Genomic DNA, 26,581 nt, shown 5'->3' on the forward strand with positions numbered 1-26,581 from the left:
ATATTTGAAATGACAAAACCAGATGTGAAAAAGGAAGGGCGGAGGTACGTTGCCGTCAGGGAAAGGGCCGAGGTGCATCGTTGTCGTCAGGGGCGGAGGTAGCATCGCTGGCGGAGGGCTGAGATGAGAGAACGAAATGGGGGAGAACAGAGGAAGAAAGGAGAAAAGAGAGAGAGAGAGAGAGAGAGAGAGAGAGAGAGAGAGAGAGAGAGAGAGAGAGAGAGAGAGAGAGAGAGAGAGATATATCATGAGGGAGAGAAAGGAGAAAGTGAGAGCGAGTTTTGTGTATTTATGATTATGGTAATCTATTTTTTATATTCTATGGAATTACCATATTTAAAAAAATTCAAAACTTACCATATTTTGTATAATTATTTTTTCCCCACAAATATAGAAACTATGTTTATTTTTCTCATATTTATGTTAACTTCTCATATTTGAAAGAATAAGCCTTGCACAACTCATAGGCACGACCCATATCGTGTCGTGCTTCGTGCCATGTCCCCATATCGTGCCGTGCTTCGTGCCATGTCAGGCTTGAATCGGGTCGACTCACTTTCCTTATTCAGGCCCACTTTTAGGCCCATTTTATTATTGTCAAAAAATGTGAGGATGATAAATTGAAACCCCCACCTCTTGTTTAATAATCAATGGACTTATCACCAATCCAAATACATTTCTTTGTTTAAATTATAGTTTGAAATATTTTTATATACTTTCAATAATACTTTATACAAAATTATATCAAAGATAATTATTAGAATTTGAATACCTACTAGTAAATGCTAAAAATTTTAACTCACAAATCTTAAAACAAATTAATATAATTATAAAATTATAAACATTGAGAAAAATAATAGACTTTTATAATCTTTTTAATTTATATATAATTAAAAAATAAAAATTTATGATCATTATTAATGTCAAAATATCGGGCTTTTTATTCTGCTGTGCTTTCGGGCTAGTTTGTTCGTGCTTTCGTGTCGTGCCTTCGGACTTGTCGTGTCGTGTCGTGCTCAGGCCCATGTCGCCAATTTTTAATTCGTGTCGTGTCCGACCCAAACCTATATTTTTTCTTATTGTGTCGTGCTAAAAAACCCAGCCTAGACATCGCCTACAATGTCTGGACAACTTATCACATGGAAGCTAGTGCCATTCTTCTGTTGCACTCTTATTTTCAAGACTTCTGCAACTATTTTCAGATTGCTCATTTTCAAATTACTCCTAATGCATACAAGATCCTCTCTTCGTTATATGTTTTGTATCACGAAAGAAATTGGCCCCACTATACACTACATGTTTACTGTAAAATCCAATCCTTCCCACGAAAGGTAAATACCAATACTAATACTTATTTCTCACAACCAACATGTTGACCACGTAATTTGCCTTTCAACGTGCAGGTATTTGCCATTTCAACAAATATTGATGAAAACAAAAGGATTATTCAAGATCGAAGAGTCAAAGCGCCACAATCTTAAAAAAAAGAGACTAAAGTAAGTCATTAAATAACAAAACACACCACAAGTATATTATTACAACTTTGGTTTGAAAACAACATGAGCTTTAAAATTAAGTAATTTTAGGAATGACAGAATCGAACACACACACCAGTCCACTCTGATCAAATAAACAGAGCACTCTCAACGCACACCCACAATCAGCAAGCCTACACCTTAGAAATTCTCTCAAAGAACTAGAATAACTCTCTGTAATCTTTATTGAATGAATATATGAAAAACGTTACATTTGAATGAGTAAAGGAACTCTTATATATGAGTTCTGAGTACAGAGTACAACTGAAAAACTAACTAACTATTTAACAGTCTAAAAGTAATATAAGACTAACAGAATTAACGACCACAACTAACAAATATCCACCTTGGTCGATAATTCTGATAGTAACAAAAAAAATTATATACATAAGATAACTACTTAGACTTTAGTAATCTTAAGTAAATCCAGACAATGTCTGAATTTAATAGTTGATAATGGCTTTGTTAACATGTCAGAGGCATTTTCATCCGTCGAAATCTTCTCTAGCTTTACTCTTCCTTCTACTATGATGTCTCGAATGAAGTGTAGCCTAACATCTATATGTTTGGTCCTTTCATGGTACATTTGGTTCTTGCTTAAGTGTAGAGCACTTTGGCTATCACAATATACCACAATATGCTTCTGATCTAGACCCAATTCTTTAGTGATTCCTTTAAGCCATAGAGCTTCTTTTACAGCTTCAGTACAGGCTATATACTCGGCCTCTGTTGTGGATAAGGCAACTATTGATTGGAGATTGGCTTTCCAACTAATAGTACATTTTCCAACTCTGAAAACCCAGCCAGTTTGAGACCTTCTAGTATCAGCATCTCCTGCATAATCTGAATCCACAAACCCCATAACTTCAGTTTCTTGAGAACTAGAACCATATTCCAGACCAACATTTGATGTTCCTTTTAAGTACCTCATCATCCATTTAACAGCCTTCCAATGTTCAATACCTGGGTTCCCCATGTACCTGCTGACTACACTTATGGCTTGGCATAAATCTGGCCGTGTACAGACCATTATGTACATGATACTGCCTACCAGATTAGTGTAAGGTACCTTTTCCATGTATCTCTTATCTTCATCAGTAGCTGGAGCTTGTAAGTGAGAGAGTTTGAAGTGTTGGGCTAAAGGAGTGCTGACTGGTTTTGCATCAGAAAAACCAAACTGTTTCAGCACCTTTGATATATAACTTCCTTGAAATAGACTCAGTTTTCTTGACTTTCTATCTCTCTGGATCTCAATCCCAAGTATCTTCCTTGCTTGCCCGAGATCCTTCATTTCAAACTCAGCATTCAACATCTTCTTCACTTGATTAATTTCACTTGCTTGTTTGCTTGCTATTAACATGTCATCGACATAGAGAAGTAAGTATACAGCTGATTTAGTGTTTGATGACTTAACATAAACACAGCTGTCATAGGCACTCTTCTTAAAACCAGGGTGACAAAATCATCAAACCTTTTGTACCACTGCCTTGGTGATTGTTTAAGACCATAGAGTGACCTTTTAAGCAAGCAAACATGATTCTCCTTTCCTTTTACTATAAAACCCTCTGGTTGCTTCATCAAAATCTGCTCATCCAATTCTCCATGTAAAAAGGCTGTTTTAACATCCATTTGTTCAAGCTCTAGATCATAAATTGCTGTCAAAGCCAGTAGCATTCTAATAGAGGTATGCTTGACCACAGGTGAGAAGATTTCAGTGTAGTCAATTCCTTCTCTCTGTGTGAACCCTCTTGCTACCAATCTAGCCTTGTACCGAGCCTTTTCAACCCCTGGAATTGCTTCTTTGAGCTTGAAAATCCACTTACAACTCACAACTTTCTTTCCAGCTTGTCTTTCTACTAGTATCCAGGTATTGTTTTTGTTTAGGGACATTATTTCTTCCCTCATGGCAGCCTCCCATTCCTTCTTATCAACTGACCTCATTGCTTCATCATAGTTCCTGGGTTCATTATTAAGTTGCTCAATATTTAAAGCAAAATTAACAATATCAGCAAAACCGAACCTGTCAGGAGCTTTGGTTGCCCTTTTTTCACGATCTCTAGTCAATTGATAATCCTGAATCTCAGTTCCCAGTTCTTCAACGTCATTCATTTCTTCTTGTTGATCATCATCTTCAGTAAAAATTCTTTCTTCTGCATTGAGTTGGTTGTTGGTTTCAACTTTGTTTCCTGTATCCACCTCGAACTGAACACTACTATTGTTATCATCTCTGAGCTTTGGATTCCGAGTTTCTTTGTACACTTTGTCTTCTTCAAAAATGACATCCCTGCTTATGAAGTACTTTTGGTGATTCCCTGGTTCAATGCTCCACATCTTGTAGCCCTTGACCCCACCTGGATAGCCTATAAAGATGCACTTCCTAGCCCTTGGTTCAAGCTTATCTTGCTTGATGTGAGCATATGCCACACACCCAAAAGTTCTTAACATTTTATACTTGGCTGGTTGTCCTGTCCATTTCTCTATTGGAGTTTTAAACTCTATAGCTGATGAAGGACATCTATTTATTAAATAACATGCAGTGACCACAGCCTCGGCCCAAAAGCTTTTAGGTAATCCTGAATGTATCAACATACACCTGACCCTCTCCATTATGGTTCTGTTCATTCGCTCTGCAAGTCCATTTTGTTGGGGTGTCCTTGGAACTGTAAGATGCCTAGCAATTCCATTTCTCTTGCAAAATGAGTTAAATAAATCAGAGCAATACTCCAAGCCATTATCAGTTCTTAGCTTCTTCAGCTTTCTACTAGTTTGTGTCTCTAGTAGTGTCTTCCATTCTTTAAATTTCCCAAACACCTCATCCTTGTGCTTCAGAATGTGTACCCAAACAAATCTGGTATGGTCATCAATGAGTGTCAGAAAATATCGAGCTCCACCTCGAGATATAGTCCTTGAAGGTCCCCACAAGTCAGAGTGCACATAATCAAGAATGCCTCTGGCTACATGGGTTCCAACACCAAACTTTACTCTTGTTGACTTTCCTAGGATGCACTGCTCACAGAATTTCAAGTCTTGAATTACATCTTTCCCTAGCAGCCCTTTCTTGTTTAGGATTTCAATACCTTTGAGACTCACATGCCCCAATCTTCTATGCCACAAAGTTGAGGAATTTCCTACATCTTTTGAAGCTACTGCTGCAATGTTCTTGACTGTGTTGCCTTGTAAAACATAGACCTCATTCATCATTGAACCTTTCACAAGCACCATGGATCCCTTCATTACCTTAAGAGCTCCACTTTCAACTTTGACAGAATAACCATCCTTATCTAGCATTGCTACTAAGATAAGATTCCTTTTGATTTCTGGAACATGTCGCACCTGATGCAAATTATTGATAGATCCATCATTGAGTTGGATTTTGATTGATCCAATGCCAATGATAGAACATGCTCGATTATCTCCCAGTCTTACTGTACCTCCATCTATCTTCTTGTACTCATAAAACTGAGTTTTATCTGGGCATAAATGGAAAGAGCATCTTGAGTCAATGACCCAATCTAGTCCAACATAACCATTTGTCACAACCATCACATCTGCACTCTCATAGCCATCACTGTCACTCTCATTATTTTTAGAAACCATGTCTACATTTCCATACCTCCTATTGTCTCCATTTCTTTTCAATTCTGGACAATCTCTCTTGAGGTGTGACGTTTTATGGCATATGAAGCATTTTCGTTTGATTCTTGAATTTGTCTTTCCTCTGTTCTGATTACCATAGCTTCTGTTATCCTTCTTGTCATTTCTTCCTCGAACCAGTAGGCCTTCTCCTGAATTGTCTTCATGCTGCTCGGATTTCTTCTTCAATTCTTTGGACATTAAAGCACTTTGAACCTCTTCTAATGTCAAAGAATCCTTCCCGTACATCATAGTATCAACAAAATGTTCATACTTATCCGAGGGAAGAGAGTTTAAAACTATTATTGCCTGATCTTCATCTCCAACCTTGATTTCAATATTTTCAAGATCAAGAATGATCTTGTTGAAATCATCCAGATGATCTTCAACACTTTTCCCTGGTGCCATCTTGAACGAATACAGCTTTTGCTTCAAGAACAACCGATTAGCCAATGACTTTGTCATGTAGAGAGTTTCCAGCTTCTTCCATAATCCAGTAGCAGTATTTTCTTTCGATACTTCCCTCAAAACCTTGTCCCCGAGACTCAGAATTATTGCACTGTGTGCCTTCTCAATCATCTCAGTTTTCTCCTTTTCGGTCTTGTCCTTGATATTATCCTTATCAAGCAAAGCGTCCTGAATACCTTGTTGAACCAGCAAAGCTCTCATCTTTATCTTCCAAAGCCCAAAGTCGTTCTTGCCTGTAAACTTCTCCAAGTCGAACTTAGCATTCCCCATCCTTCTCCCAAGTTGTTCTTCACGTTGTTACACGCTGCCTGCCTTGATCCCAAGCTCAAGAACCCAACCTGGCTCTGATACCACTCTGTTAGGAATGACAGAATCGAACACACACACCAGTCCACTCTGATCAAATAAACAGAGCACTCTCAACGCACACCCACAATCAGCAAGCCTACACCTTAGAAATTCTCTCCAAGAACTAGAATAACTCTCTGTAATCTTTATTGAATGAATATATGAAAAACGTTACATTTGAATGAGTAAAGGAACTCTTATATATGAGTTCTGAGTACAGAGTACAACTGAAAAACTAACTAACTATTTAACAGTCTAAAAGTAATATAAGACTAACAGAATTAACGGCCACAACTAACAAGTAAGAAATGAACTTGGGAAGAAAGATAAATTAGGGATAATATTGTTTGGAAATACAAAAAATTACATTCAATGATATGTATATATATGAATGTTTTATTATTGGAAAAAGTAGCAGTGGGATTAGAGGGAGTGAGGGTGGTGTGGTGGACTCCTATCTTATTTGTCAACTTTCATGTATGGCTGACCAATCCACCTTGGCTTCGAAGACACGGTGGATGATGTCTTCGAGAAGACCTTCTTTGTCCCTGGGAATAATGTTTGCAAGTCGATGGCTTTAAGAACAAAGGCTTCAACTACTGTATGGCATTTGATGTTACATTTGGCCATGGGAAAATCCTCCTCATCAATACTTTTATTGTTCAACTGCCAGTCCAGAAGTTCTTTTCCATAGTGATCTTGACCACCCTCAATCTCGATCGGTCGTACTACTATACTACTAGCACTTGTGTTGGAGTCATTTGCTTGGTTTTGAGCTGGTTGTACTGCGCCACTTGTGCCATCGTCGCACCACACCACGCCTTGGGTGATAAAACACATCAAATCAAGTGGTTCTCCCTTTGAGATTATATTTTCGTTCTCTTCGTAGATCACTGGCTTCAGAAGCTCTATGGCTTTTTCCATCACATCTTCTAATTTATCCTTGCCAACACAAAACAAGTACAGTACGTTTATGTAAAGAAATAGTTATGACCTTAATCTACTCCATGGTAAATTTATTTCTGACAATCTAATTATGAATACAATTAATAACTAAAATTACTATATATATGGTGAATATACATCTCTTCAGTTGTCACTAGTATTGATCATTTCTAAAATATATTATATATGCAAAAGGCAATTGTAACTTGAAACCAACTGAATAACATGCATATTTTTTTTCCATTAGCATTTTCAAATGCTTACCATTAACTACTGAATAGTTATTTAATAAAAAATTCTATATATACAGAGAAAGATTATTATAAAAAAGAAGAGAAAAATAAACTTACAAATTTCCTTAGGATAGACTCGCAGAGGTGTTTCTTTAGTAAGAATTCTTCCTGAGAACCATTAAGAACACGAAGCACACTGACAATATTAACATCTTCTACTTCGTCTGCTAATCTGCATATTACACGTTCCTTAACTCTCAATCGTATTTCCTTGGGGATTGTATTATTATCTCTCATCCATTTTCTTACACTCTTACGTTTCTTCCCCTCCTGGAAAATTTTCCCATCAGATATGCTTTTTTCCCATTCCACAAATTTCTGCTCCACAACAAATAATTAATTAATTAGTTCAATCCATTGAAATCATTATATATATTCAGTTACGTACTACACAAGAAATATAACTCACTTCCTCTAGCTCTGATTGTTTTGCATTTGGGTTGTCAGCAAAAAAATCTTTAAGAAGATCGATCAGATCATTCAAATGCTCAAGATCTTCTTGTTCGGTCAGTATTTTTCTAAGATTTTTTCTTATGCTTTGCTTAACTGTACTTTTGTAATCATTGTTTTTGGTCATGTCATATATTTCACCTTCTCTCTTTTTTAGCTTCTGTTTTATGTCGTTTGTTCTTGGGATATCCAACTGCATGTATGTCTGCTCTCACAGGAAATCAAAAAACAAAATAAATATTTTTACAAAAACAATATCATCTAAATTTCCATAATGAAATATGTACTTAAAAGAAATGTGTAACAATATATGACTAAAAAAATACCTGTAGATTTCCAATTAAGTATAAAACTAAGAGTAAACCCACGATTGAAATAAGAATTGCGAAGATGGCTTCCCATACATAACTACTGGTTTCAAGATTTTGACCGTAAGAACTGCAAAAATAAAATTATATTTATAAATTATTATTGACTCGTACATTAACGAAATAAAGCACATACTACGAAGTGGTCTAGATTTAGATCAACTTTGGTGTTAGTAACAGAGAGAGAGAGAGTTAGATACGTCTTCTTATACAAATTTTTTTTGAAATATGATTATGTAATCATTATTTTGCCCTTTACGGGCCCCGCTAACAAATAAAGTTCGGAAAAAAAATCTCTCCATAAATGAATATATAGGCGAATCCTATAGTAAAGACACCATTTTGCATTGAAGTTATACCAGGCATGCTAACTTTAGTATGAATAATTACATTATCGAAAACAGAGTTTAAATGATTATTTATTCGTATATATTTTTTTTTATACGTATTATTTTTAATCTTATTTTTTATACTATAAATTATTTTGAATATTTTTAAAAATTAGTAAGACACTTACTATAATTATAATTATAATGCATATTATCGTATAAAAAATAAAGACGCCCCTACCCTACCAGAATAGGAATAAAAAGTGGTACCAGATCATAGAATATTGCCCAATAAATATATACTGATTAAATTATGAAGTGGGAAGAAGTTGATATATCATTCAAACCTTAAATGTCGCAAGCCCCACCAAAAAGACAGCATGTACTTTCTTGGAAAATCGTTTGTTATTCCAACCAAGTTAGAGGTAATGGCAGAGTTAAATATCCCAAATTTTGTATCTTCTTGTGATGAATTTGTAGGGCACACATTATTCACAGGTGATAGAATTTGATCGCTCTTGGAGTAATTCCTATCGCAGGTAAATGAAGCATATCCTTGGTGGTTTTTTCCACAAGCATATTCCAGCCAGCATGCTTTCAGTCGTTGTATAGAAAAAAAGTACCAAAAGGCCCCAGTTATCTATTATATAAGACGAAAGTTAAAATGAAATAAATATAAAGCACTATTATTAACTTATAACAAAATATTATCTCAAATGAAATAAAGAAACAAACAAATTAATAATTAGTACTAGAAAAGACTAACTTACATGACTGGCAGCAATAAAGAGAAAGAAATTTAAGGCGCCTTTGATGAATACACGGTCAGCCATAGAATCATAACTCCAATTTAGTTCCACGCATGATTTGTAGATTGGGATGATTCTTGGCACATATTGCAACAGAAGAAATAAGTCCAGAAATCCCATATATCTATTCCAATTTGCCATGCATGATACTTTGGGAAACAGAGAAAAAATTATCACCTGTAAATATATATATATATATAGTGTTTTAATAAACCTATGATATAACCAGAAGTTTGACCTTTAAAATAGATAAACAAATATATTTAATGACCTAATAATACGTACGAATAAGTTATGATGATGTTCCCAAAAGATTGACTCGATACATGTTAATAACACTAAAGGAATAAAATTTCATGCATTTTTACTACCCCACCCAGAAAGAATATATGTACCTGTGGAAGTGGGATTATAGCAGAAATGACAATAGCGATATCGGATTTGTTGGAGGAAGTCCAATCATCAGATATACCATTATTACGGGACTTCAAATAAAAAAGTCGAAAGATATAAAAGGAATCTAGCACAATTCGGAAACCAGGAACCACAATTTTCAAGACTGGGTCCATTCTAAGGCACTTGTGTTCCAGATTTAGAATTGGAATATAGTAAAAGAATGGATCGTTTACGATAGCAGCCATATGTGCAATTAGAAACATCTTATTCAGCATTAATTGTTTATAGTTCTCCATCTTCAGTTCTGATGAGTCTTCTTCCTCTTTCTCACTCCTGAGATGAATAATACAACATATATATATATATATATATTATATCTAGAATATATTGATATGATAGAACAATCACTTTGAATAGCATGATCCAAGGAATTAATATGCATATGTAACAAGATTCAAGATAAACTTACTCCATTTTTATACTTGTACTTTCATTTCTATTCGCCATAGCATGAGCTTCGGTACCTATAATATTATTGAAGGAGGAACTTCTTAATTAATTAGTACCACCAAATCTTTATACATTTGATCCCTGCAATAGCTTCATTCGTGTTAAAAATGTTTGTTTTTCTATTTCCAGTAATAACTATTTCACTTTATAGTCATGCATATGCATATGAATCTGAAAAAATAGAGATCAGAATGAAATGATTATAATATTTTGCAAGTAGAATACATGACATTTTTTTTTCTTTATATAGATACATATCTATATATAGCGATGATCAGAAAATTAGCGAGATACTCACTTTTCAAACAATGAACCTAATCGATCAATTTAATAATTAAGCTTGTAAAAGGTGAGAATGTATATACAAAACGTCAGGACATAATCTCAATATAATAACTATATAGATGGTAGCCATATCATGAATAATCTTCATCATATGTAAATGCTCTAGTGTTTTGAACATACAACTTATATATGTTGAGCAAAAAGAAAAATAAATAAATGAGAAAGAGATGAAAAATGCCCCACAAAGCTAGCTAGGTTGGTCTTTCATTTACCTGGAGAGATAGAGAGTGATATTAATAGCTTTAAAGTGGTTGATTTCTTCTGTAAAGACAATATCTATTGGAACTCTCTCTCTCACACACACATATATATATAATGATGTATTTCTTCAGCAACAAAGATTTTATGGTGGGTTTCAATAGTGGTACTGAAGAAGCATGTCGATTTGTGGATTATCTCCTTTTATATTATGAGAATATTAACTCATGACATTCTATATATAAACCATAATATAATATTAAAATCCAATAACTTGAACGAATAACCATTCCAAATACAATAGACCAAAGAATACCAACAACTTTTCATCAAAAAAAAAAAAAGAAAAAAAAGAATACCAATCATTTTTAAACAAATATTTTTGTTTAAAATTGTGAAACTTTTAAGCAAAAACATAAAATATATAATAATGGATACTGTGCTCGTATTCAAATCCTGATGATAAAGCCCTGCTCTCTGTAACCCTTGGATCACACAGTTCTTCCACATGCAAAAATATTCTCTTATTTCTCTTTAAGCATAAAAAAATGTCGACACATACTGATAAGAATATGAAACATAAAGCAGCTAATCATTTAATTCGATTGAATTTGAGCTGAACGTATTTTAATTTACTTTTCAATCAGTATAATTATATATATATATATATATATTTATGTACGTATATATAATATATATTCCAATTTATAAAAAAATGATTTAAGCACGGTAACAATGGATATTATTTTATATTTACAATAACTATAGGTTATCAAAATTATTGACTTGCTGTAACAGTATGACTTTGTGTCAAACTAAGACATATAATAGTCAAGTTTGGAAAGTAAAATTGAATTGAATAAGATTTGATTAAAAAAATATAAGAGAGATCAAATAAAGAAGAATAAACAAGTTAATTATTTATCAACAATAACTTAGGAGAAAACAAGTTAAATAAAAATTGTAATTTTTTAAATTATATATCATTTAAATAAATAAAGATGAGTATTGGATAAGATAAAATGATCTCAATTTTCTCAATAAATTTAAGTTATCCTTAAATTAGAAAATTATTTAAGTTGTTGGATTAATTTTTTTTTCAAGATCATATCCTCTACAATTTCAAAACAAAATCACATAATTAAAATTATTCAATCAATCAAATCCAATTCTACTATACATAAATGTGATAATACTGCTTTATTTGTCATCTTCAAGGTTATTTCATTTTCATCATACTTTTGAACTTAATTTCTCAAACGGGTTATATATATATTTAATAAATAATAAATAATGCATGGTTTTTAAGCATGTTTGTCCTTCAATATTAAGTTTTATTAGGGCTAAAGATAGAAAAGTAGAATTAGCATACAATAAATTAAAAGAACAATACTTTAAGTATACACAGTATAAATAATCCCAGGCAGGGGCCAATGTTCAGTGAGCCACTGAATAAAGCTCCACATATGTATGAAGCCATCGGAACAAAAGGAAAAGCAGGAAAGTGACAAAAGAATAGTATGGGATACATGCCATAAAAGAATAAGCAAACATAAATTAAAGAATGGATATGATGACTAAAGCCACTGACACGAAAGAACAACTGTGAATGAGAAAAAAGGCTTCTAGTAGGAGGAGAAATAAAGGAATAATAGGGATTTTTTTTGGCAGATAAGACAGAAAGAGAACAAAGACTAGTAACCCTTTAAAGAACAAAGAAGATTAGACCCATAAGAGGTGTGATAATTTATGGATAAAAATTTATGGGAAGCAAGCACAGTAGGTTTATCTGTAATCTGAAAAAGTTCAAAAGGAAAGTGAATATTTTATGCGTGTGATGATGAATTGAGAAAAATATTATTTGATTATTATAGTAAAATATGTATTATTCTATATTTAGTTTTTGAAATTTAAATTTATTCTTTTTTTGGTAAAGAACAAACATTTATCAGCTAAACGATAAAAGTTTGGACTCTTCGTAAGTAAGCAATAAATAAAATATTATTTGTGAGAATCTTTCTGCATGCATGTAATACTCGAGAATGCAAGGTTAGTAGAACGTGGCTTCTATTGTAAAGAAAATGAAAAATCTTAAAACTTGATATTGGCCAAAAGTATTAATCGACGCTATTAAGATGTTTCAAGCAAGTTTCTTGTGAGAATTTTATATTAAAATCGTCCAGCTGTAAATTTTCAATTTGCATAACATTACTTTTATATTTTGAGAGATTTCTGTTCGCCCCTAATAATACTCAAAGTCCCTACTAATATTTCGACATTGACGTTGATTATTAGCGGCGACAAAAAAGTCGCCTTTAATAATCGTGATTCCCTGAATATATTTCGCTCCTAATAATAAAATGTCTCCCTTAATAATATAATATTAACGGCGACTTTTATATTATTGGGGGCGACAAAAGTCTCCCCTAATACTTTTATGTAATTAAAAAAATTATTAAAATAAAAAATATTTAAATAATATTTTTTAATTTATAATATCAAAATTAAATATGCATAAAAATAATAATACTAAAATTATATATGTATACAATTAATAATTTATTCAAATTACACAACTAATACAATATTATCCAAATTAAATATCCATACAATAATATATTAATTAAAAGTTATTATTTAATACAATAATATATAAAATATCTCAACCCTAGGCGCCCTCCGTATTGTCTCCTTCTGGTGTCTGCTGTGGTTGCGGTACATGTGGTGTGTGCGGAGGTATCGCCCATGGATACTGTGGAGGTAACAATGATCCTCCAGGTCCATACATGTATGGATACGTATACGGCAGAGGTTGAGACAACGACCCACTCATATGAGGAGGTGGGGGTTGGGACGAAGGTCCGCTCATATGAAGATGATAAACCTGAGGGTGCGGAGGCATCATCCATTGATACATATATGGGTGGGCCGAAGGTTGAGATGGCAAAGTTGGTGTAGGTGTGTCAGGATGGCCTGGTGAAGGCTGAGAAGCTGAAGCTTGAGACGTGTGTTGTGTCTGAGTTTCAGAAGACGAGCCTACATACTTCTCGAAAAACCGTTGATATGTATTATGCATCTCCACGTTTGTTGCTGGACGTTTTTCAGGTGGAAGCTGCTAATACACGTATTGAAGCTGTTTATTCATGACCTTCACAATGTCAACCAATTCAAATATTTCCTCAGTCGACAGTTGAGGTGGTGCCAGAGACTGAGTGTTTTGAGAGGGACGGGTTAACCCTTTTCCCTTTAATTTGCGGCCAACTCCTTGCTAGTGGCCCCGCCTTTCACCAAGAACCTGACTTAGTATCTTCATTTTATCGACCGAGGAAGAATCATCGGTACCATATTCAACTGTCTACTGAGTCTCAGCTTCAATAGTTGACTTCAACTTAACCTGTCTTTTTTAAAAAAAAATTATAATACAAAAGAGAAATATAATTGTTTGAATTGATAATAAAGTTAAACTTACATAATCTCGTTCAGTATCCTCGTTGAAAAAATTCTTGTTCTTTTTTGTCCAGTGATACTCCTTCCATTTTTCAATTAGGCTCGGGCGGTGGAGGTGCGGAGGCCCCATGCGGGTCGGGGTGGGGACGGAGGTGTGGGTTGGGGAGGGGATGAAGATGCGGGCTTGGGGGTGGGGGCGGAGGTGCGAAGGGGTGGGCTCCGATTCGGGGTGGGGGCGCAGAGAATGGGAGAAGGGGGCGTGGGGTGGGGTCAGAGGGGCGGGCTCTAGGTGCGGTTGGGGCGGAGGGGTGGGGGTGTGGAGAATGGGAGAAGAGGAGAAGGGGAGAAGGGGGCGCAAGGTGGGGGCGGAGGGGGGGGGATCGAGCTTGGGGTGGGAGTGGAGGGGCTGGCTTGGGCTTGTGGTGGGGGCAGAGGGGAGAAAGGGTTGGCTGTGGGAGAGGGAGAGGGTGGCTGAGGATTTTGCAGAAAAAGAAAGGAGAAAGGGGGAGGAGAAGTCGAGGCACGAAAATGATATCTGGGTGACTATTAACGATGACACGTGTTGCTGCTAATAGTCGCTGCTGATATATTTTTTATTGACGTGGTGACTATTAGCGGTGACACGTGTCTTCGCTAATAGTCTTAAATATTCACGTTGGAGGGAAATTTCTCACATTTTTTCTGAGTATTTTTGAATTTATTAGTGACGATACATGTCGCCGCTAATAATATTTTTAATAAAAAAATATATAGGTCTGATATTAGTGGGGACCAAGCTTTTTCACCGCTAATATTGATAATATTAGCGGCGATGTTTGATCGCCGCTAATAATGTCGCTGCTAAAGACCATTTTCCTTGTAGTGGAACTCTCGACCATGAATAAAGTATAATATCCATAACTAGGTGGGGGTCAAAGAATATCTTTGACCCCTTATTATTTGTTTTTCATTTATATAATTAAAACAATACAAATATTGTATTAAAATCTATAGAATACCTCCTATTATTAGATAGAAAAATAATATAAAATAAATTACAACCATATACATCATCATCATTAATAGCAGTTATTAATATTCTCACTATATGTAGTCACTAAACATTTAGAATAAGTCATTAGTCATAAAAATAGTTATTGGCGTCTATCGTTTGTCATTATTAATCATTACATAGATACATATACCATTAAATTCATGTTCAAATACATATACATATCTTTAATTAATAGATAGAACCAAGAACTAAGATTGGACTAAGCTAAAACACATCGTCCATCAATAAACCTCTTAGCCTCAAACTAAGTTCCTAGTGTTAGGGCTGATGTCCTAAAAACATGTGGAAAGATATTTTATTTTGGAATTAAATAAAAGTATATTTTTATTATAATTGAATGTTTGAATTATTACTAAGTAATTATTATAAATATCAGAAAATTTCATATTCATTAATGATAGTATGTTCTTGTTTGAGTACGAGATGATTAAGATCATATATAAATGAATAAAATAGTCAGCAATATATTAAAGTACGAAATTTTTAATGAATGATTGCTAGTACGATTTGCTAAGTATTTTTGTAATACATGTGATCTAGATACGGATCGCTGATGTAGATAGACATTTTAGTGAAGATACTTTATATAATTAGATTACATATGACTGGACTGAGATGAATTAATTGTTTTACAAACATGCCATTTACCATAAAGATTTAATTCATATAAATATGATAATCATATGTAGACACTACAAGAAAAATAAGCTTTTAAGGCAAAATTATTTGCGGCGCTATAAATTGGTTGCAAATAATACCACTTATTTGCGACAAATTAGATTATTCACTGCAAATAACTGTCCTAATAAATGGCATGAATTTGTGAGAATTTTAACGGCGAATAAATAATATTGGCGGTAATTTTTTCGCCGCAAATAATGGAAAGAAAAGGCGGGTAACTGCATACTTATTTGCGGTGGATATTTTCGTTGCAAAAAGTTGAAAAGTAACGAAAAACGTGGGCAAAAAGTTTGGTGGGAAAAGTTCGCGGACATTATTTAGCATACTATTAGCGGCGGATTTTGGAGTATTTGCGGCGAAACTTTTCCTCGCAAATGAAGATATTTTTAAGGGTTTTAGCGGAACGACGAAATTTTTCACGGTTATTGATTAAAGGCCTTTATTTGCAGTGAACGGGTAGGCTATTTGTGGCGAGCATTTTCTCCACAAATAACTTGATATATTTTCCAGACCCTTTCTTCTTTCCCATTTATGCGCCTCTGTCTCTCTCTCTGTTACACCCAGATTTCGAGATCTGAGATTGTGACCTCGAAAGCTGGATTCATCAGCTATGAGCTCGTGATATCTAAAGTGCATGTGTCGTGGTCCAGGTGCTAAACCCTCGAAGCAAGGTGGCAACCTCGAAGATATGTAACCTCGAAGTTATTTCTAAGCTCGAAAGACATAGTATCAGAGTATGTCCATTGTCGGGTGTCTTCGGATAAAGTAGCCCGAGCTTGACAAGGGTGTAAGCTCAGAGTGTAATGACCTCGGTTTTATTTACCCGCTCCGAGCTGGTCTCGGGGTAAGGTGGCTGGCTCATAATTTACCTAAATATTTGGTCCGACATGACACTAATTATCGATCTCGAACGACGTAATGGATCATCTGATGAAACGCGTTCCATGCATTTAAAGGATATTTATTGTTGTAACTTCCTTACATTAAAGGGATATTAACTAGTCTGTTATATGCCTCCTGGTCTTCAGGGTGTTTCCTTGTATATAGGAGTTACAAAATTTAAAGCAATTAAATTTATTGATTTACAGAATAACTTCCCGAAACGTGTGGGATTGGATTCTGAGACCTCCTCTATAAATAGAGAAGAACGCATCATTTGCAAGGGATTGGAATCTATTTTTCTGGAAATAATCTCCGAGCAATTATTCTCCGAGAAGCAACTAGAAAGCTCCGAAGTCTAAATAAAATTGACTCGTGGACTAGGCAGAGTTAACTGCTGAACCACGTAAAATTCCTGTTGTTTGACTATATTATTCATCAGTGCCATGGTTCTTATTGTTTATTCGCTCTACATTTTAAGTTGACGAAAAACGACGTCAACAGTTTGGTGCTTTCATTGAGAGCCTTAAGCAATACAATCTCTGATTAGCTATGGCCGCGAATGATCAGAATATTTCTGAAGAAAATTATCCACAGCGCCCTGGGAAGGAGCCGATGACAAATCCTGAACTTGAAGAGAGAAGTGAATCCTCCGATTCTCGAGGACCTCCAGCGCCCAGGGACGATGAGGATATGTACTATAATCCCGAACGGTACGTCCCCATTGTAGAACTTGAAAACCAACAGTTAAGGAAACAGTTGGCTGAGGCCAAGAAGAGGAACGAAAAGTTGTCCAGGTTAGCTGCAGAGGCACAGGCGGCTCAGGCTCAACCTCCACAGGAGAACCAAGACCCACCTCCGTGGAACTTTCATGTTCCTCCCCGCAGACCTCGTGGGCGACCTCGGAAAAATGCTGCCACAAGAACAGAACGACCTCCGCCGCCGGCAAGACAACCTGCTCCCTCGAGACCCCGGAGAAGTACTCGGGCTAGGGCTCCGGTTAACTCAACTGCAGAGGTACCAGCGGAAACTGGGAATAACCGAGCCCTTGCAGAGGCTCGGACTCAGATTCCTGGTAACACGCAGAATGTTACCGAGTCAGCACGGGCGAATTCAGGACCGTCCAGACCCCGAAATGGGTGGCAGCCACCGTCACCCATACGATTCCCTCCGTCGCCTATAAGATACCCTTCACCACCTCGCAGGAACGCTCAACCAGCTCAAGGTGAGAAGGAAAGGCGAGCAGGAAGGAAACAAGGAAATAGAGAAGCCTTCAGGGAGCGGAGAGGCACCCAGCTTACGAGAAGCCAAATGTCTCAATCTCGCACTGTAGAAACGAGGCAGCATGATAGAAATCCATCTCAGAACAATCATGCGACGAGCCTCGCTAGCGACGACTCAGGGAACACCAGATCAGTCAGCATGTATGATCAAGGGTGGAGAAACACTGGAAACCATAGGAACCGTTCCGATCTGCGGGAGCACCTGAATCAAAATCGGGGCAGTGGTAATCCATCGAACCCAGACCTGAGAGATCGCCTAAATGGGCGAAAAGATCCCCTGCGAAGACGCGAGCCTGGAATTGTGATCAATGATAGTCAATTTTAGGCGAGACCCCCTGCGGACCTAGTTCAAGAAAGAATTGATCAGTTGGAAAAAGCATTTAGGCTCCTGCAGAATGAGCGAGGTAGAAGTCGGGATGAGGATTCTGATGAGGAGCTCGAACCATTCGCTCCCCAACTCCTTTTCCTCAAGGGTTTCAGATTCCTCATGTCCCAACTTTTGAAGGGAAGTCTGACCCGTACAGTCATCTGAGCACGTTTAACACCATAATGAGAGCAAGTAATGTAGGTTACGAGCTCAGATGCATGTTATTTCCAGCATCACTTGTAGGACCAGCAAAAAACTAGTTCGAGAAATATAAAAGACATTCTATCACTTCTTAGGATTAGCTATCAAAGGATTTTAAAAATAGTTTAGAGCCATGATCGGGGTAAGACCCGAGGCATCGACCCTAACAACCGTTTGGCAACAGCCAGGTGAAACGTTGAAGAGCTACCTTACAAGGTTTAATTTGGAGGTTGCCCAAGCTCGGGATGTAGATGACATCGGTCATCTAATGGCCATCCAAGCTGGGGTAATTCCAGGAAGTCCCCTCTGGGATGATATGCAGAGAAAGCCTGTAAGGTCCATAACCGAGTTTAATAAGCGAGCTCAGAGGTTTGTCAATGTAGAAGAGGCGAGGTCAACGCTGAATATGACCTCTCAGCCCACAACTACAACGATAAACGTAAACTCTGCCTCAGCCTCGGTGGACCCATCAGCCTCGAAACCCCCTGCAGAGAACCCTTCTAAAAGGAAGAAGAACAAAGAGAGTAACCCCGAGGCGGAAGGGGGAAAGATATTTCTCCGTGTACAAAGTGTACACCGAGCTCAACGAGTCTCGGGAGAATATATACCTGGCTAATGAAAACCAGGTCCCTTTCAAGCGTCCAGACCCCATGAGAAATCAGAAGTCCAAGAGAGACTCCAGTAAGTACTGTCGTTTTCATAGAGATACTGGGCACACTACTGATGAATGCAGGCAGTTGAAGGACGAGATCGAAGGACTGATCTCGAGAGGATACTTCAAACAGTATGTCAGGAACCAAAAAAACAATTAGGCTTCTAATAGCCAGAGGGCAGCCACGCCACAGCCTGCTCAAAACAATAATTCCCGAGCTAGAAAAGAGGATATGCCCCCTCCGATTGATGGAGAAGATGTGATAACCATCTCGGGCGGGCCTCATCTCGCAAGAATGGGCAAGAATGCCCAAAAGCAATGTGTGAACGAGCTAAAAACTAGGGATAGGTCCCCCTATGAACCCGAACCTTGAGCTCCAAAGTGCCAAAAGATTGAATCTCAGCCGATAACCTTACCGAGGATGATGCGTCCTATGTTCAGTTTCCTCATAATGACCCACTGGTCATCACTCTCCAGGTCGCGAATAAGAGAGTTCACCGAGTTCTCATAGAAAATGGGAGCTCAGTGAACATTCTCTATAAGGCCACCTTAGAAAAGATGGGACTCGCTCTTCGAGACCTAAAAGCTTGTGCAACGACCTTGTACGATTTTTCAGGAGAGGGGATTGCCTGTATGGGGTCCATTGAACTCCCGGTAACCTTGGGAGACTACCCAGTCTAAGAAACCAAGATGATGGAGTTTGTAGTAGTTGACCTGCCATCGGCCTATAACGTGCTGCTTGGGAGACCCGCCCTAGTAGGGCTGGGGGCAGTCTCGTCTGTAAGGCATTTGGCCATCAAGTTCCCGAACTTTAGTGGCATCGGGACGTTGAAGGGAGACCAGTTAGCCGGAAGGGAATGCTATACCATTTCCATAAGAGGAATGAAGCAGGCGAGCGCACAAGCACCCGTCTTTATTAAGAATAAAGACGGAACCATCTTGGAGATAGATGAAGAAATTGACCCAAGAGTGGAGGAAATAGCTGATCTCGAACCATTGGAAGAGCTCGAAAAAGTCATGCTCGAAGAATCAGATCCCTCGAAAATGGTAAAAGTCGGGAAAAATCTCCATGAAGAAACTAATTAGCAATTAATTTGCTTTTTGAAGAAAAACCAGGATGTCTTCGCGTGGTGACATTCGGACATGGTAGGAATAAGTCCAAATATAGTGAGCCACGCACTGAATATTGATAAAAGCTTCCCACCGAAGCAACAAAAGCGAAGACAACTGGACGACGATAGGAAGAAGGCCCTAAAAGAGGAAGTCGATAGGATAAAGGCAAACCGATTCATTAGGGATGCTTTTTACCCCGATTGGGTAGCCAATTCGGTACTGGTCCCGAAGCCCAATGGGACATGGCAAACCTGCATTTACTACTCGGGCCTCAACAAGGTCTGTCCTAAGGACTGCTTTCCTTTACCAAGAATTGATTAGCTTGTGGATGCCACGGCAGGGCATGGACTAATGTCATTCATGGATGCCTATTCTGGATATAACCAGATTGCCATGCATGCCCTCGACCAGGAACATACGAGTTTCATAATAGATAAAGGGTTATATTGTTATAACGTCATGTCATTCGGGCTCAAAAATGCTGGAGCTACTTACCTGCAGCTCGTGAACATGATGTTCTCCGAGAAAATATGGAACAACATGGAAGTTTATATTGACGATATGTTAGTCAAGTCTCAACTTAACGATAACCATGTTGATGATCTCGAAGAATGCTTTGCCGTGCTCCGGAAATATAACATGAAGCTTAACCCTCAACAATGCTCCTTTGGAGTATCTTCAGGAAAATTCCTGGGTTTCATTGTAAATGCTCGAGGAATAGAAGCTAATCCTGACAAGATCCAGGCCCTGATCGATATGCCCTCTCCTCGAAAACACAAAGATGTCCAGAGTTTGACCGGCAGGATGGCGGCACTAAGTAGGTTTATCTCGAAATCTACAGACCGTTGTCTTCCGTTTTTCAACCTGTTGAGGGGAGGCAAGAAATTTGAATGGACAGAGGAATGCGAGTTGGCTTTTCAGGAACTCAAGAAACACCTCACCGAGCCCTCTATCTTGTCAAAACCTATTACGGGAGAAGTTTTGTACTTATATCTTGCTACGACTGAGCACGCTATAAGTGTAGTACTTGTACGAGAGCAAGAAAAAGTGCAAAGGCCCGTATATTACGTCAGTAAAAGGTTACTGGGGGCAGAATCAAGATATCCCTTGATGGAGAAGCTAGCTCTCTGCCTAATTCACTCATCTCGAATACTTCGACCCCTATTTTCAAGCGCACCCCATCCATGTACTAACTGATCAACCACTCAGGCAAGTTTTGTCCAAGCCAGAAGCCTCATGGCGGCTGCTTAAGTGGGCCGTCGAACTCGGACAATTCGAGATCACTTATCATCCAAGGATGACTATCAAGGGGCAAGCCTTGGTAGACTTCATAGTGGAGTGTACTGGCATGACCAACGATGAAGTTATAACCCCGGCGCCACAAGCTGTGGAAACTTTACGTCGATGGGTCATCTAATGAAAATGGATCGGGGGCAGGAGTAATTTTGATCACTCCTGCAGGAAGCAGATTTCACTCTGCCTTGAGATTTGACTTCAGCCCGTCAAATAACGAGGCTGAGTACGAGGCTTTACTGGCGGGACTTCGTATAGCCAAGGAGCTAAATGCTAAAGCAATACATTGCTACAGCGACTCCCAGCTAGTGGTTAACCAAATTTTGGGAGAGTACCAGGCTCGTGGTACAAGAATGGAAACTTACTTAGAAAAGGCAAAATCAGCATTGGAACATTTCAAGTTTTATGCAATCGAACAGGTCCCCCGAGAACAGAACTCGAATGCAGACACCCTGGCCAGGCTCGCTACCTCTACCAAGAATGACGAATTGAATGTCGTACCAATCGAACATCTCTCGGCGCCTAGTATTGACGAGCCAGATCAAGAGGAGGTGTGTATGATCGATTCCAAGCCTACCTGGATTACACCAATAATCGAATATCTCGAGACCGATATCCTCCCGGAAGAACGGACCAAGGCTCGAAAGTTGATGTATCAAATCCCTCGCTACACCATTATAGATGGAAGGCTGTATAGAAGAGGGTATTCCATGCCACTGCTCCAGTGTGTGACTCCTCCCGAAGCTTAGAAAATCATGGAAGAAATCCATGAAGGGTATTATGGAGACCATACTGGGGGGCATAGCCTGTCTAAGAAAATCATACACCAGGGCTACTTCTGGCCTACCATCAAGTCAGATTCTTTCGACTACGTCAAAAGGTGTGATAAGTGCCAACGGTTCGCCACAATTCCCCGAGCACCACCTTCCGAGCTAACTATGATGACCTCCCCATGGCCATTTGCAGTTTGGGGAATTTACCTCATAGGCTCATTGCCGACCGGCAAAGGCGAAGTGAAATATGCAGTAGTTGCCGTCGATTACTTAACAAAGTGGACTGAAGCCAAGCCTTTGGCGACAATAACCTCCAAAAAAGTCCTTAACTTTGTGGTCAAAAACATCATATGTCGGTATGGGATACCGAGGAAGATTGTGTCCGATAATAGAACCCAGTTCGACAGCGATCTGTTTACCAACTTTTGCGAAAAAAATGGAATAATAAAGAGCTTCTCTTCGGTGGCCCATCCCCAGACGAATGGCCAGGTTGAAGCTGTAAACAAAACTTTAAAAAGTTCGCTGAAGAAAAAGTTGGAAGAAGCTAAAGGAAGATGGCCCGAAGAATTACCCCAAGTCCTATGGGGATATAGGACCACAGCCCGCACATCGACAGGACACACCCCATTCTCACTGGCATACGGTTGCGAGGTGATGTTGCCAATCGAGGTCGAAATTCCCACAATTCGAGCCCTCGCTTATGATCAAGCCTCGAACCACTCTCAGCTCGAAGAAAATCTTGACCTGATCGAAGAAAGAAGGAACGAAGCTCAATTAAAAAATGCTACATACCAACAGTGAGCTACCCGCTACTTCAATAAAAGAGTTCGGGGTTGAAAGATCGGCATGGGAGATTTGGTGCTGAGACGTATATTTTTGGCAACACGGGATCCAACAGCTGGCGTGCTCGGGCCAAATTGGGAAGGACCCTACCAAATAGAGTAAGTCATCTGACCCAGCATTTATAAATTGGCAAGATTGGATGGAAGTCTAGTGCCATGAGCATGGAATGGCGAACACCTACGACCTTACTATCAATAGTATAGGAAGGATGCTGCCTATAACCATGCTTGTTTGTCTGTACCGTTTTTCTATTTTTGGATTTCTTCGAATAAAGTTTGATTTCGTTTAATATGCTGTATTTTTTTGCAATCTCTCTTAATTTAATAACCTATGGCTTCACCCATAGGATATTAAGGGGGCATCGGTGGCACATATACCACTAGCTCGAAAAAATAAAATAAAATAGCATATACGAAACACAAATATTCGGAAATAACCAAATGAACGAAACGGGATAAGTTTGGATGTAAATAAAGATAAAAAGATAACAAGTTTGGAGGTAACCAAACACATGAGCTAAGACAGGTTGGATATAACCAAACAGTCAAAAGTACACAAGTATTTGGAAATAACCAAGTACGCGAAATAAAGATAAGTTTGGATATAACCAAGCTAGCAAAAAGATAAAAATATTTGGATGTAACCAAATATGCAAACTAGGTAAAAAAATTTTTTGATGAATAAGATCATTGTATTGCTCAAACAATCAATTACAAGACAAGTCTATGAACACCAAACACAGATACAAGAAAACCCAAGACCAGCCCGAACAGGGCTGCCGAAACAAGTAAACTAACCCCTATATATAATTATGTACAAATCAATTCAAAACAATCTGTTAATAAACTCTCTATCTTTCCTAGAGGCTTTACATGGCAACACACTAAGTAAACGAAATCTACAGTCACTTTAAATTCTACTAACTGTATGTTGAACTTGCCAGAGCTTGTGATTCCATAGTGCATCCTTCCTTACTCTCCAGATATGGTACACTGTCGCAGCAAGAAAAGAAAACAACATGCTTTTATATGTACTCGATATATGCTTGGCATGAGAAATCCAATGCAGGAGACGGGTAAGATTGATGGATTGTGCATTCCAATGAAGCCAACATTTGATAGCCTCTAAACACCTCTTACTGTATATACACTTGAAAAAGAGATGATCAATGTTTTCATTGTCTTTCCCACACATCAAACATACCTGATCAAGATTGGGATTGTATTTAACAATTCGGTCCTTTGTGTGTAGACGTTCCCACATGACTAACCACATAATAAATCGATGCTTGGGAGTAATAAATCTATCCCAAACAAACTTCCTCCATGGCACTTTAGATTCTTGAGGGATCAGCAAGTCTAAACCAAGTTTGATATTATATATCTGAGACAAGAAGGAATCATGATAAATTTTCACTTTGAAACTATCCTTCACAGCAACTAAGTGCTTCCAGTACCAACTGCAATCCGTGGGACATTTGTAATCCCACCAATTTTGATTCAACAAATAGACACTATTTATCCACTTGACAAATAGATTATCTTTCTTCTTGGCAATTGCCCAAACATATTTTCCCATGGCAGCCATATTCCAATCATGTATCCTCCGAAAACCCAAGCCACCTGCAGCCCTTGATAAACAAATATTCTCCCAAGCAATCAACCCTAGGGTATGAGAGTCTGAGATACCTTTCCAAAGAAAGGCCCTACAAATCGCTTCAACATCTTTGAGCAATTTCTTGGGAAGAATCATTATCTGAGCCCAATATGAATGAATCGAGATAAGGACCGAATTGATCAAAGTGACTCTCCCCATATAAGAGAGGTTCCGAGTGCTCCAAGTTCGAATCCTGCTAGTCATCTTTTCCAAAATACATTTACAATCTGCAGAAGAATTTTTTTTGAGCAAATAGGGATACCGAGATACCTGAACGGGAGGTGGCTGCGAGAAAATCCAGAGACCTCCAGAACCCGATCTACTACAGAATCAAGCATTCCATGACAGTAAATTGCAGATTTCTCAAAGTTGGGGAGCAAACCCGAAGAAGAAGAGAATAGCTTCAAGCCTCTCAGCATAAGAAGTATTGAAACAAAATCTCCATTACAGAAAATAAGTAGATCGTCCGCAAAACATAAGTGATTCAACTTCAAATTGGAGCATTTATCGTGGTACTTGAAACCAGGAAAAGATCCCACCTTACTCATAATTCGGGACAGGTATTCCATTCCAAGAACAAACAACAAGGGGGAAATGGGATCCCCTTGTCTAAGACCTCTTTTTGATGCAAAGAAACCATGTAACGAACCATTGAGAAGCAAGGAGAACATGGGAGTTTTTACACACGCCATTATTAAATCTGAAAAGTTTTGAGGAAAATCAAAAGCCTTGAGCATCTCTTCAATGAACCCCCATTCTATTGTATCATATGCTTTCCTTAAGTTAATCTTGATCATACAACTAGGTTTGCAATTGTTCCGCCCATATAATCTCACCGAATCCTGACACACCATGATATTATGGGCTATGTATCTACCATGTACAAAACCCCCCTGGGTTTTAGCAATTAAATCAGGCAAAACTTGTCTCAATCTCAAGCAAATCACTTTTGATGCAGCCTTGTAAATCACATTGCAGCACGAGATGGGTCGAAAATCACTCACACTTCGCGGACAATTAATCTTAGGAATAAGCGTAATGGTAGTAGCATTAATTTCCTTGAGAATTCTACCTGAATTCAAAAAAGAAAGAACCGCAGATACCATATCAGACCCAACCGAATCCCAGTTGTCTTGATAAAAACTACTTCCAAAACCATCAGGGCCTGGAGATTTCAATCCAGGGATAGAGAACATAGCTTCTTTGACCTCCTGTGCTGTGTACTCGGCTGCAAGGATGCTGGAATGTATCTCAGAGATTTTTGGCCCAAGATTAATAATTCTTTGCTTCACCCGATATCTGTTTAGCATCTCAGTGCCAAGAAGCTGCTGATAATAATGTAGAAATACTTCCTGAACAACATTAGGTGTATCACACTAGTTCCCCTGCTCATCTTCTATTGTATATATTCTGTTCTGAAGCCTCCTTGACCACAGAGAAGCATGAAAGATTGCTGTATTTTCATCTCCATTGTTAGCCCAAGAAAGTTTAGCTTTCTGAGCTAGAAAAAGAGAGTAGGCCTTGGATAATTTAGCATATTTTTCCCGAGCAATCTGTTCCTCAACCTGCAATCGAGTATCATGGGGATCTTTACTCACTTTTGTCTGCAATTCCATCATTTCCTCCTTAGCAACCATTTCGGCTTTGTGTAAATCATTGAATCCTTCTTTGTTAATACACTTAAGAATCTGCTTCAAAAGCGTAAGTTTCAC

The 26,581-nt window shown here is 38.0% G+C and overlaps 1 protein-coding gene across 3 annotated transcripts; it reads right to left on the reverse strand.

Moving 5' to 3' along the window:
* Positions 1–6,148: 6,148 nt before the first annotated feature.
* LOC133834567 (cyclic nucleotide-gated ion channel 1-like) lies at positions 6,149–10,885 on the reverse strand. 3 transcript variants are annotated; one of them, XM_062264222.1, is made up of 9 exons: positions 10,642–10,885; positions 10,044–10,098; positions 9,574–9,907; positions 9,140–9,355; positions 8,717–9,009; positions 7,999–8,110; positions 7,632–7,877; positions 7,280–7,540; positions 6,149–6,926 (listed from the first exon to the last, which is right to left on the reverse strand). In XM_062264222.1, the coding sequence occupies exons 2-9, from the start codon at positions 10,079–10,081 to the stop codon at positions 6,444–6,446; spliced, it is 1,983 nt and encodes a 660-aa protein (XP_062120206.1). In that variant the 5' UTR covers positions 10,082–10,098; positions 10,642–10,885; the 3' UTR covers positions 6,149–6,443. The 3 variants fall into 3 exon arrangements, with proteins under 3 accessions (XP_062120206.1, XP_062120205.1, XP_062120207.1); XM_062264221.1 differs by having other exon boundaries at positions 10,044–10,165; XM_062264223.1 differs by lacking the exon at positions 10,642–10,885 and adding an exon at positions 10,383–10,614.
* Positions 10,886–26,581: the final 15,696 nt, after the last annotated feature.

The sequence above is a fragment of the Humulus lupulus genome, chromosome 5 (assembly GCF_963169125.1).
Source record: "Humulus lupulus chromosome 5, drHumLupu1.1, whole genome shotgun sequence".
NCBI classification, from domain to species: domain Eukaryota; kingdom Viridiplantae; phylum Streptophyta; class Magnoliopsida; order Rosales; family Cannabaceae; genus Humulus; species Humulus lupulus.